Source organism: Colius striatus, chromosome 1, assembly GCF_028858725.1.
Source record: "Colius striatus isolate bColStr4 chromosome 1, bColStr4.1.hap1, whole genome shotgun sequence".
In the NCBI taxonomy this organism is placed as follows: domain Eukaryota; kingdom Metazoa; phylum Chordata; class Aves; order Coliiformes; family Coliidae; genus Colius; species Colius striatus.
Window position 1 is genome coordinate 165,108,988 of NC_084759.1, and position 14,361 is coordinate 165,123,348.

The following is a 14,361-nucleotide window of genomic DNA, read 5'->3' on the forward strand; positions in this document are numbered from 1 at the left end:
ACGTTAGATGCAGCACTGCAGACAATGCTGTCAAGTTGAACACTTACAGCTTACACGAACTTTCACCTTTACAAGTCTGGATAAAGTTGGTCTGTCACCTTTTGCAGTCCTTTTCTGTCTTTTCATGAAGTCACATGCTTGGTTACCATGCCCTACTGACTCAGCCTTACTCTTGAGTAATGCCGCCTTCTATTCCTTCAGCTTTGGGAGAGGTTTTGCCACAACATGAGAGCTGATGAGAATTTAATTAAGTTGAGACAACTGGCAATTAGCTATTATTCACAGGACTGACTGTGAAAGGAGTGGGAAGAGATATTTTGGATTGTACTGCAGTTTCATAACTGGTCATTGTTTCTCTTACTGAAAGGGAGAGAGGGATAAATCATTCATATTGAGGAACTTACTTGACGGGGGTGTTTGCATACATAAATGGGTATAATTGTCAAAGCTGAATAAGGATGGAGACAACTTCATAACTTGTTACTGGAATGAATGCATTGTGATGAACTCACAGATAAGAGAGATAAGAGAACAGAAAACTCAGAAAAGACAGAATTTATCCAGAATTCTAATTTAACAACTAGGTGAACTGTAATAGATTTTCCTTTTCTTTGATAAATGTTATATACCAGTTTACTTCAGCATCTAGCCAAGATGCAAAGCAAGAGAGCTACCTATTTGCTTTAAATGAGTACCAGAAAAAACATTACTGCTTGTGTTAAGTAATCCCTTCAAATTTGTCTCTTTTATATTAACAATTACTCCCTACGTGGACTACTTCTGGAAGCCAGGGAGTTAACCCTACTATCAGATGTAATGGTAATTACTTTAAAGTGCTCTTTTGTCCAGGTATTTAGACAGTTTATCTTCTATAAAGAAATGTGTAACTACTGGTGAATATAAAGAAACTGAAAAGGTAATAAAAAAAAATTAAAAAGGTTTTTTTTACTCCAGAGTTTTTCTTTCATTGTTAATTTAAGTATTTTGTCAGCCTTATTTGATGAGCTCAGATATGAAGAATAATATCATATGAGCATTAGCAAAATGAGATCATTTAAAAACTGATGTGATAAACTAAGTGAATAATTCATCTAATGTAACATCCTATTTTGTACAATGGATAATCCCTGACATATAAAATAGAGTTCAAAGTCCTTGAACTGTATTATATGCAATATTACCCCATGACAAATTATTTCACCATCTGATAAATTTCTATGGCCTGAAGCATGAGGACTACTTCACTTGTGTAATTATATAGTCAATAATATAACTGCAGGTGCTTCTGAACAGGAGGAGAAAGGTGGTTTCACGATGAAAGCAAAGGACTTTCAGACAACCGACCTGACGTCTCTTCCTAGCTCTGACACATTTCCTTGGTGAAAGAATTAGGGAAAGAATTACAGAAAATTACTAGATGGTCATCTCCTTTTGATAATTAATAAGGGGCTGAATCTTATCCATGTCTTACAAAATATCTTTGAATGTCTATATTTCCTAGGGATTAAAAGTCTATCACTATGTCCTCTCTAAAAAGAAAGTTTCTGACTTAAAATCACCCTATAAAGAATGGCTGACTTTACATTTATACACATATGTTGAAGAATTACAAAACACAGTTAACAGACATGAAGTAAATATCGTTTCAGTAATTTGTCAGTTACTAGAAAATCTTGATTTCCCAAAGGTATTGAGAGATACAGGAATCATGTGGAAAGCTAGAAGTCTGAATATCAGATAGATTGTGCCCACCATTAGTTACTGTAGCTCCCTATGGTTTCTTTTAACTTGTCTTTTCTGACAAGATATGGATCCAGACTCATTCCAAGGTCTCTTCTCATTACATTTACAGAGAGGTGATGTTCACTTGTGGACTTAGATTGAACTCTGGAGATCTCCAGGCACAGCAGCTTGGTCAATCTAGCAGATTAGATGAGACCAGGAATGTCCCTAGATTCCAAAACCAAGTCAAACACGTTTATGATAGAAAACTCCCAAAACAGTTTTGTTGTCTCCAAACTGCCTATTGTAAACAAACCTTAGACTACATGACTTAAACACATCTTGGGATTGTCTAGGAAGACTGATATTTGAAACAGTCCAATTTCAAGGCAGGGACTATATTGACAGTTTATTAGTGTAAATTATCATGTTCTTATGTCCAGTTCCTGGTATACTTGAGTTTACCAGTACAGAGATGTCGAGAGAGTCCAAGCAAGCTCAGCACTACTCTTTTAGTTATGTGCATCAGATATAATGGTCCATGGCTTATTTCTTGAGCGCATATCTCCTACACACATTGTAGGACACTTGAGTCATTTATGTGACACTAAAATGATGAATGCAGATGGAAACAATGCAGGTTGTGAGGTCTCCTTGTTTGTTGTGTGCATTGCCATTTCTGATGTCATTTCAAGTGCACTGGCAATCCAGTTACTCATCTAATAAGACAGGTGCTACAGATACTATTGATATATTCTCAATCAGGAAGTGAACCTACCCCGCAATTCTGTTTGCCCTTGGACAAGTCATCTGGGAAGATGCAACTACATTCTGAAAAAAGGAAGCTGAAGCTCAGAGAGAAAAAAAATGGAAGCCCAGATGACATATAAAACTGTTGATTATAAATCAGATATATAATTTAGTTGAATGAAGAGTCAAGTACTTCTATTTCTCTAAAAGTGAAATGAACTGTCAAGATTTTGATTTGATAAAACACTATTTTTTAAGTTTTAAGGCATTACAATACTGTAAGGCTTATCCAATGTGAGTCACACCTAAAGAAAGTAATATTAGAAACTTTCCAGTGATAAACGTTAATATGTGAAAATGTTTTTGCTACTAAAACTTTTCATCTGTTCAGTCATGCATAATATAACTATAATCACTCTTGATCAAGTGAAATAACACTTCTGCTCTTGGAAAAAAAAGTTCTTACTTTACTGCTCAGAGAATTTTATGGTGCTTTTTGTTATTAAATCCAGACCAATTTTACCTAAGGAGCATAACAAAAAAGCTGTAGGAAATATCATTAATCTTTTCACACTTTTGTTGGTTTTCCCTCAGAGACTGAAATATTATAATCTAGCAGAAGAAAAGCCAATTGTTGAATCTTCATTTTCATTAATCCAACTGGTAAGCAATTCATGGTAAATCTATAAATCCAAAATAATATAGTCACTGGAGACTGACAAATTGTTTTTGTGAGGGCAAATGACTGTATGTGTTAAAAATGATGATGATGATGAAGATTCTGAAATAACAAGAAGATGTTGCTGAGAAAAAAAAATATGATAGCCATAAAATGTAACAGTGAAAATAGTGAAAACTTTGAGAATTGATTTGGGAAGTATATATGCATTATATTATTTATAATGTATATTTTGAAAGCTGGTCTCTTTTCAGAAAGAAAGACAGGCTTGCTGTGTTCACCTACTCACTTATGGAGATGAAGGTTATCAACTTGGAAGCTACTTTCAAGAGCATGACAAGTATGACTGTTATTTGTAGAGGGACAAAAAGCAAAGTACCACACACAAAATTTCTGTTTTCCCCACTGAAATCCATAAAAGGAAAACATTTCTGAATTCCGTGGCAGTATGTCAGCTGTGTCTTTGAGGTCATCATCACTCAAGAAAACAAACTTATCCAAAGCAGTTAAAAATACCTGCATATGTGTTAGAAAACTATTTCTAAATAAACTGTTTTCAGGTAAACTGCATATGCATTGCTATATATGTAATAGCATAAACATTATGGTGTTCTTGCAAAGAGCAGAATCTAAAGAAAATCATTTGCTGACACTTAGGTGAATAATTCTGATCAGGTTGCAGTGTAGACTGCAGAATCCAAATCAGTGTAATATTACTTTCTAAACAATCAACCTGGTAATTGGGTATTGATTATCAAGGCCAGAGTCCTTCACAGCCTTGCCTGCTTAAAATGGACATGAAATGTGACACATGAAACGACTGAAGGTCTTGCGATGTTGTGACAACTGCTAGCAACATACCGAAAATTCTTCCTGAAACTTTAGGTTGTTGTTTGTGCAAAGCTCTTCAACATGTTGTAGGAAGGATTTCTTGCTTATTGGCCTGAAAGTAATGACAAAAGAGTTAGAAAACTATGGGGAATTTCTTTGTCATTCTTTTTATTCTTATTTAACTGCAGTTTATTACTAAAGAATGTTCTCCAGTTCATTGGAAATCGATACTTATAGGCAGAAAACTATAAATTGCTTACAGCATGCTTATTTGGTTTGTTTGCAGACACTTAAAGTAGAAGCATTTTCTCCCCTTGTTGTTGCCCTCACCAAATTTTTAACGTTGGTAATGTTAACAGTACTGTAGGGTAGGATTATTTTTATAGGTAACACTATTCCAAGGTGAGGTTTTGACATTAATGGAATTTTGTAAAGTTATCATTGCATTCTAAAGTACATAATACATCTTTGTCGCACAGAAAACATTTTATACATTGCAAGGTTTTAGACATATAAAATATTGCAGTGACCTCATTCTCATAATGACATGGTTTTTAAACACTGTGGAGTTTAAATATCCCTGTATTACTTCCCAAGCTAAAACACAGACATGCAGGCTTCACCCCAGAGAGAGAGAAAGCATTTCTCCAGTTACCATGCAATTAGTCATGCTTTTATGATTTATACGCAGCTTGGAGGTTTTTTTTCTAATAAACATAGAGGAGGGAACCACACATTGAGACTCACTGATGAACACAACATAAAAAACTTTAATCAACTTACTTGATGGATTTCCTATAACTAAGTAACCTGCAACAGAGATTTTTGTTAAATGTGGCAAGCCGAGAGTTAACCAATATCGTGCATGTTACTTGTTTTTAGATTCAATAATTAACTAAAGAACCAGATATACTTATCTCAAGGATTCAAATAATATTATATGTCAAATATGCTGGGTGATTGTCTGGCTTAGTTTTTATCTTGGGTATTGGCAGATATGGATATGGTAGTTCAGTTTCTTTCATTCTCTTCAGATCATTTTACAGTGCTCTGGGCTCATGTGGCCCTTGGAAACTCACACTTCGAGCACATCACTTCATATGCATTGACAGGTTTTATTTTACACTATGTAGTTAATATCATTCTTCTAAGGGCAATTTCAGAGCGTGAGGATAGGATTCATCTGACTGAATACAGACAGCTATTTCTGAGCTAGTCACTCTAGATTCCTTTTATAACCACTGAAGATAAATAGGTGTGATTTCATCCCATTTTAAGCACATCTTAAGAGAAGATTTTAAGAAAATAAGTCACAGATGAATCACGCTATTGATGAGCCTCTACAGAAGCTAAATAACTATGTCTGTTTTTCTACATATTTTTAAAATGAGTGCCTGTTTTCATACCCATTTTTACATGTCCACTGCTCTTTCTGGTACATGACAATTTTCAAAATTGTGCCACATATTCAGTCTTTACTTGATCCCACAGCAAGTATCAGGAGTATGTTACATGAACATCTATACTCAGGGGATTTTCAGATGGCCATAAAACTTGGTCATCATTATCTTGTCTGAACCCATTTCAAGAATGTCTTAGCATTATGGATTTAGAAGCCAAACTTTGGGCACTCAGACTCACAAATTTTATCTAAAGGATCAAGCTAAAAAGTCTGAGGTAATACAGTTCAAAAGACAATGCTCTCTATTCACAGAAGCTCTAAGTTTTCCTTTTATGTCTGTCTCTCCAAAAATCTTACATCCTTACATATAAATATTACAAAACCTATTCTGTAATACAAATACAAATGTCTACTGCTGCCACAATTTTAGTAAGAAAAACAATAATTTGCTTTGAAAATACTTTGGTTTATGAAGTTATTTTAAAATATTTAAATTTTAAACTAAATAAAATTAGATTTATACAATTGTTTAATCATTTGTTATTAAGCATCAGAGAAGTTAATTTCAAAGCCACTAGAGATGCCTTTGCAGTAAATACTTTGTTAGGACAGTTCTCCTCAAACAAAGCAAACTGGCTATGAAAACAGTGGGTGAATCTCACTGCAGTAAAAAGAAGTGTAATAATTCACAGAAAATGGCTCCAACTTAAAGTTCTTGCTAGAACAACTGAAGGAGAACGTCAGAATTAAAAGGAAGACAGTAGGACAACAAAGCATGCAGCTCTATTCTGAATGTTTAGACGTCTTGCTAGTGCATATTGCATCATTTACTCTTTTGGCCTACTCTTGGCCTAACATGGCAGATGAAACTACTCTCTAGTAATGCCATCATTATAGAGCTAAAGTTTCCTGAAAAAAAAGTATTCTAAATAGTTGTGCCAAGGTACTGTGTACAAATGCATTTGTCTTTGAGCAGAAATTGAACATATTCAAGCCTTTTCTTTCAGGAGAATATTATAAGCAGTCTCCGCAAAGAAGTTACACTTGTTTTTCCTTTGAATTCACCTATCTTCACCATAGAACAACAGGAAAATGTTGACATCCCAGCAATTTTTTGAACACTGTTAGCTTTCCTCCTCTTGAATTGATAGCAATTAAGGGCTTACCTCATCTAATCTGCAGTAAGAAAATGCAGTTTGGTCATTAGGGAATAAAAATTATATATGCTGTACGTAAGCAAGCTGAGTATGTAATTTAGTGCTTCAGTGCTGCAGGTACAGGGATAAAACAGCAGAGAACACACGAGACAAGTAACATCATTAACATTACCCTACTCAACATTTTTTCTCTTTTTACTTTAAGCGAGGAATAAAGCACTGGAATAGCTCAGGAAATCAACTGAATTGTTGTATATATTGCTTTCTAATTGATTTTAAAAATTCAGAGCAGGTGATTTTTTAAAAGGGCATAATCAATCCTATTTTTAAAGAAGTAAGGCACAAATAGATTGACACTTTAACCTATTTGTGGGCCTTTAAGTGAATAACTTGATTTTTAGAACTACTGAACTCTCACACTTCTGTTGGTAGGAAGTGTTCATTGCAATCGCTTGGCAGCTCAGAAAATAAGATGATTTAATTTAAATGCTTATCTAAGAATTAATGTATCACTTGAAGACTGTGGCAAAGACGTTGGCATTGCTGTATAAGAATTTTCAGAAGGGATGCACTTTATGTACTCATTAAAAACTTACAGCTATGCTTACTTTCAGCATCCTCAGGCTTCAAAAATCAGTATTTTTTCCAAGTCTCTTGACTTGGCATGTATAATAGTAATCTTACAGTATTTCATCAATGAACAAATACTTGTCTGCCTGTAATCTTGTTCTCCACATTTCCCAGTCTTTGTATAAAACACTAGAATACAGATATCACTAGATCTTGACCAGCACAATTAAAATCAAATCATAAAGTTACTAATTTCCCTCTTTCAGATGGACAATTCCAGATTCCCACTTGTCCGACTTTGAAATTATGAAAGGAAAACATTCTTTGAGATAAAGAATGCTTTATTCTCTTAAATCTGATTTTCTCTTAAAACAGTGTATTATTTCACGTGTGGGATTTTTTTGAAGTCTATCAAAAATCTGAATCCCACTCAGATTACTTATGATAGAGCTAGAAAGAAGCCATTTATTTGTGTTGGCAGTAGTAACTGAAGACTATATTGTCACACAGACTCGGCTTTCTCTCTGGGTCAATCATCTGAAATCCACAGGGAATTAAAACTCCATTCAAATAGAAAAAAAATGAAATGAGTATGTAGACAAAAGGCTTAACTCATAAGCACCATTGACACTTCCTGGGACCAATGGAAGAACTAATTTTTAGCAAGTTAATTGAAAGCAATATGGAGCTTAACCCTTCCTAAATATTAAAAGCCTAAGGAAAGAGAACATGTGGTCATTTCTTCCATTGTACCAGGGCATGTACATTCATAAATCTTGTACTCCTGTGATAAAAAGCTCAGGAAGCCTATTTTTGATAGTTGATTACTAAAGGAAGAGATCTTGTTGAAGAAAAAAGGCATGGCATTAGCCATAACTATCCCTGCTCAAAGAAAGAAGCAGCAAGCTGGTCTAGAGAAAATAACATGTTACCTTGAATATAGATGCCCAGTAAATGCCCAATATACAGGAAAGGTGAGATCAGACAATAATTTTATATATGGTACTTTTCCATAAAGAGTTCTAATTACCTGGTATTTGCAAGGCTTACAGTGTCTGTAATTCAGAAATGTTTCTTCTGAATCATTGTCCCATTTGCTTGTCAAGCTGTCTCACATAGAACAAAACAGCTTCAAAGCATCCACCACCAGGTGTAACATCTCAAGGGATGATTTGAAGAAACAGGGACCTACAGGGTTTTATCCTTGCTGCAGAAACCACTGCAGAAGTAAAGTGTCAGAGAAGTTGTCTCCTAGGTGAGCACCTGGAACAGGGAAGAATTACTTATCTGTTGCCAAATGTGGTGGACCCTGAAAATTTAGTGACAGTCTATGCACAGCAGATGACTGCTTTGAAAAGTGACCTGCCAAACCCTATAGACATGTTATAAGAAGGAAGTGATGAGAGGCCCCAGTATATGTATATTCAGTGTGCTTTATGAACCAATGTTTAATTAGATATGTTTTAAATAAGGGTTGGGTTTTTTCTTTAATTGCCTGTCTCATACCATCTGCACCATCATGGAGATCAATGTATGCCCCAAATGCTCACAGTTAGCACTTTGGCTTCAAAAAGCAGATCTCATTTTCCACTGAATTCAGTAGAAATTAACTCCCTGCATGCCCCCTGACACTACATCCCACTAATTAACTGCCTAACAAAGACTTGCTGAGAGTTGGTGTATATGTACTAGCTAATACCAGTAATTTTCAAACAACAAAGTTTTGCAAGTAATTTTTTTCTGATCATAGAATCATAGGATGGTAGGGTTGGTAGGGACCTTTAGAGATCATGTGGTCCAACACCCCTGCAGAAGCAGGTCAACCTAGATCAGGTGATCATTATGATGATTATTATGTTAAAAAATTACTACTGGGAATTTCCTGATTTGAAAAAAAGTTTCCCAAAAAAGTTTCAAAATTGCCAAAATTTGTCCCTTTAAAATTTGATGCTTTTCCTAATTAAACTGACTTTTGTGATGTATAATAATTCATACTAAAAAGTTATAAAAATGTGTGAAAAAACGTTTTCTAGATGTTGATCTCGTCTCCCAAGTAACAAGCAACAGTACAAGAGGAAACATCTTTAAGTTGCACCGAAGATGTTTACATTAGATATTAGAAAAAAGTGTCTTCACAGAAAGTGTTTTGAAGCATTGGAAGAGGCTGCCCAGGGAAGTGGTTGAATCACCATCCCTGAAGGTATTCAAAAGATGTGTTGGTGTGGCACTTAGGGACAGGGTTTAGTGGTGGATGTGGCAGTGCTAGGTTGATGGTTGGACAAAGGTCTTTTCTAACCTAAACAATTCTATGATTAACCTATACTGAACATTTGCTGAATTTTGGTTCATTACAATTTTGAGGCTTTTGAATTTTTCACCTTCTAAGAATCATAAAAATATTTCCAGTCGTATTCTTACAGGAACACAAAACTCTCACCTTTTAAAAAACTTCTTACATGATACCAGCTGCACTAGTTTTCTGGGATTATGAGCCAAGATTATAGGCCACGATTCACCAATCATAACAGAATGTCTGAATGTACGAGAGACGGTAAAGAAGGATCTCATGGAGCAGAACAAGGTATCTTGATTCTGTGAATGCACTGTGTCAGTTGCAAGTCCACACCTTTACTGATTTATAGTAACTAACATGACAAATAACATTACAGCTGAGAAAAACATGTTGTTTCCAAAACACTTCCCTCCAAACAACATTGAATAGGATGATGAGTAGGTTGAGAAAAATCTATACTGCTCTTTTATCAACTAATATTTTCACACAAACTCCCTATCACCCTTTCAGGGTAGAAAGTGTACTTAGCTGGACCAGATTTCAGATGATTTACTGCCATCTGAGAAATACAAACAAGCCAGCTTGGAAAAGGAATCTGCTCATCTATATTTTCCTCATACAATTATGAGGTGCCATGAATTGAAACCAGCATTCTGCAATACAGCAAGCTTTGCAAACACAGCTAAGATAATTGAATAAATGCAGCCAATGTATGGCAGTAGGTTGGGTGGATGCAGTGATGTGTATTACCAATCCATTTACACGACAAATTCATGAAGGTTACACAGAAGGCATCAATAAGTAATACAATAACTAAGAATGCTAACATGCCGCTGCTTTCAGCAGGAATTATGAGAATAAGGACAGCACAAGAACTGGGACTGTGATTGACTTATACGTAGCTATTCCCCAAAGACAGCAGGTACAAAAGTTCTCGTGTGGTGTAACTATAGAAGTCTGAAAACAGATAGTAAAAATATTTTAGACATTAGGTTTTTCAGTAAGCTGCCTTGGTGAATGCTGTCATGCTTCTGACAGCCTCTTGATATAACTCATCATTACTAGGAAGGATGTATCTCCATGAAAGACACCATGACAGACACCTAAAATGTCTATTTGGTCACTGACATTACCAGAACAGAATCTTACACACACCAAAATATTTTTTAAAGTTTAAAAAACCACTATAACACACTAAAAAGTTTTTAACAGATAAAGGATATCCTGTCCCTCATTACTATATATATGTTATCTAGTAGGGTCCCACAGTACATTTACTGACTTCCAGTCCCACTTGCCCTGAGGAACTCTCAGTGCCTGCACTTTGAAACTTTAACAATTTGCATAGTGTCCAACAAAGGACCTGGGCAAGGAGTCTGCTGTAGCTTCAGTGGTGCTACTATTTGAAACATGATAATCCCAAATTTCATAGCTGCATCATATACCTTACAGGAATGGCAGAAGAGAGTCTTTTCTTTTGGCCATTAAAGGAGAGAGAAAATAGGAAAGAGAAAAATATAGATGAAAGGACATGACCAATTGCAAATAAAAATGTGAAACTGATTCATTAAAGTAAGGGTGATGTAACTAAAACTGCTGAAACACTGTTCAGTAAAGGCCTTGCTCAACATAAATCACAATGAAGTGCACATAAATACAACATTATAATTTGCAATGTAGAGTTTGAGATTGTATAAATCTAAACTGTACACAATTTGGACAGAAAAGTGGACAAATAGTAGTCTGCAAACTGATAAAGGATCTGACTGTGTGGCTATGTTGCTGAAATTGTAGTGGCATTGTAAAAAATATCTGCAATGTGAGCACAAAGAGCAGTTGAGAAAAAAAGAGAACATTCTAACTGCCAAGGGAAAGAAACAGCATGTTTCTTAAGTCCATTTACAATGCATTCACTTGAAGGATAGGTTGTGTATATGAATCCTATATTGTCGTATTGTGTTATAATTTCCAACTAAAAATTGCCCTGATTTATTTTAAACTAGTTGTGAAATTGTTGCACTTTAACAGTAGGGACTAAAAATAAACACGGTTTTGTGATGACAAATACCATTGTTTATCATTACTATAGCTGCAAAGACTGACATTTCATTTTGATTATCATTCAATATAGTATAGTAGCACACAGATTAAGAGAGTGGAATAGGAAACACACCATGTTGCTTAAGTAACACAAAAACTTACTGGATGACAAATATCTCCTTGCGTCTAAAGAATAATGAAGAGTATCTGGAAGTAAAACCCATTAACACTTTAGTAAATAAATGAAATTAGTACTATTCTTATTCATGTAATAATTTGGAAACAAGGCTATTTTGAATATCATTTATACAAGTCACAGTTATTACAGTGCATTGGCAGCGATTCTGTCTCCAGAGAACGTTTTCCGCTGTTATTAGCAGGTACTAAACAATGCTATCTGAATGACATGTGCCCCACACAGGACATACCACATCCATTACACCGATGATTTCCAGATGATTCATAGCATGTTTTCTCATCTGTTACAAGCAGCCATTCCTGTGTGCACTATTTTGAACAGGTTTGTACATGCAATCAACTTGTTCTGTACCACACACATAGACATATACGCACTCAAACAAAACAGGTCAACAGTGACAACCTTTCATCTTCCAGATATACCAGGTCTTCAACAGTAGGATGCCTGACTGCTAGGGCAAGGCTATTTTAGGATTCTCATCTTTAAGGAGACTGCCTACCACAGTGTTTCATCTGTGACACAGCAGGCAAAATACAGGCAGGTAAAGAATGCTCACCAAACATTTCTCAGTAGGAATGCCACATATTATTGAGAATCATCATTATATTTATTTGCTGAATAATATCCATATTTTTGTCATTCAGAAAGGCCAGTTTTGTGTCTGATAAATACCTATGACAAGATTCTTTGTCAGACAGAAAATATGAATAGCCTGGAATTGCTGCATACACTTTAAAGGAGTAGCTGTCAGGACAGCCAGTGTGCTGAGCTCCACAGAAACCCAGATGTTAGGCAGATTCCTTTGTGAAAAAAAATGCTTTCTAAATGTCAATTAAACAATGACAAATTTGTTCTTGAATTAGTTGACCAGGAATTCTGGAAGTTTGACTCTTTCAAAATGCTTATGTACAGGTTTGCAGATTACACAAAACACAAAAAAAACAACTCAGAAATCCTACATGTTTAAAAATATGTAGCCTTTTTTTTTTCCCCTTTTGCTAACACAATTAAGCAGTGATTTGCATGTAGATCTTTATCTTATTGTAAAAAGACCTGAAGATTAAGTGATTTTCTAAAAGCTAGTGAGAAGTGTCTTGAGGATGGAGGTCATTCTTTGAAAGAGGATCTCAGTGACCTGTGTAAATAAGAACACCACAAACACTTCCAAACAAGTAAAGGTCAGAAAGGGGTCATGGCTACAGCCCCTTTGGACTACTGTTTTGCCTAAGGAGTACGCTTACCGTGTAAATCTCTCATCCTTCAACTCCAGGTCTGCCACTGTGATCAACTGATCCAGTTTGAATTTAGTGTCAATAATTTCAGCATCTCGTGGGGAATACGTGCCTCCTTCTTTTTGCTTTTGCCGAATTCTAAACAGAAAATAGCAATGAAAAGTAAAGATGCAAAGGATTTAAGGACACATATATCAATACTTTGATTAGACACTGAAATTGAAAAGGCGTTGTCGAGAATCCTTACTTCCTTGGCCTTTATTCTCCATTCTCCCTTCCAATAGTGTAATTTAGTCAAATCTAGCAGTTACGTCATCTCAAATTCATACAGAAAGAATCTAGCTTTTAGTTTTCCTACATAAATTCTTTGGTGACCCCTGAATGATGCAGCTGAGGAAGAACAGAACTGATAAATGAGTAATTTAATTTCAGGTATGTAGTCTGTCTCTTTACATGAACATTTTGTTCAGAAGTCTATTTCTCTTTCACATGTGAAACTTCAGTGTAATTAACTGATAACTTTATTAGCAACACAGAAAACGGAATTTAGAGTATTTACTTCATTTTAAGCTGTCAATGTGGTTAGCCATCAAGCTAACTTCATTCAGTCAGCTGACACTGATCTGTATCCTCAAGTTGACAGTGAAGTAGCTCTGAAGTGGTAATGGTACTGCTCTGATTCACCCTCTGGAGAAGCTGGATTTTGTCCTTCATCTTTGGAGGTTACCCTTACTAGACTTTGTGAGTCCCTCCCTAAGTTTTTACATAACGGACAAAACCAAACAAACAAAAAAGAAAATGCAATACATTTTGAAATGACAGATTGCTTCCATGCATAGGACTCTTCTTTAAAACATGATGGAGTGCTTGCAAACAGTGTATGTCAAGGATACATAAATCTCACCTTGCAAAAGCATATACTGCAGCCACCAAAAGAACAACTGAAAGTATACACAAAGTAACAGCAAGGATAACTTCTACAGATCTTCCTGACCGTCCTTCACCTACAACAGAAAGTGGAAATCTAATATTTCATAGATTCATTTCAATATTTGCATTTCTGAAATCAGGTAAAATCAGAAAGACAGTTTTCTCTCTATAAAACTGCATCTGGTTCACGTCAGTTAAGAAAGAAAAACGTAACAAAACAGCTCTATGTGTAGCCATCCTTTTGGGGCTTTTCAATTTTACCTGTTAAACAAGTTAAGGTAGGTCTACACTCCAGTAAAATCAGTCTGAACACTAATCCTGAGCTGAGGTCCTGCTCAGTCTCTGTGCAGCCAAGAACAGACACACTGCTTGAACTGCTAGCAGTAATCAGACTCCAGAAGCGGAAAAGGAAGAGCCACAACTCTAAAGCTATGAGGCTTGCAGCCATCACTCACAAGCACAAAACAAATGATGGGGTTTTTTCTGAGATTCTCTCCTTGGGGTGCTGAAGGAACCCACTTAGTGACTGTATCTGACCTTTCTGGATTAATCTGCC

At 35.6% G+C, this 14,361-nt stretch overlaps 1 protein-coding gene across 1 annotated transcript in view; it reads right to left on the bottom strand.

Moving 5' to 3' along the window:
- The window catches only part of PTPRQ (protein tyrosine phosphatase receptor type Q), a 110,863-nt gene that overhangs the window by 13,996 nt on the left and 82,506 nt on the right, over positions 1-14,361 (bottom strand). The window contains exons 34-37 of the mRNA XM_062016781.1: positions 13,780-13,879; positions 12,885-13,013; positions 4,766-4,792; positions 4,013-4,094 (exon numbers count right to left, since the gene is read on the bottom strand). Coding sequence (XP_061872765.1) covers positions 4,013-4,094; positions 4,766-4,792; positions 12,885-13,013; positions 13,780-13,879 — 338 coding nt within the window. The remainder of the gene's footprint in view (positions 1-4,012; positions 4,095-4,765; positions 4,793-12,884; positions 13,014-13,779; positions 13,880-14,361) is intronic.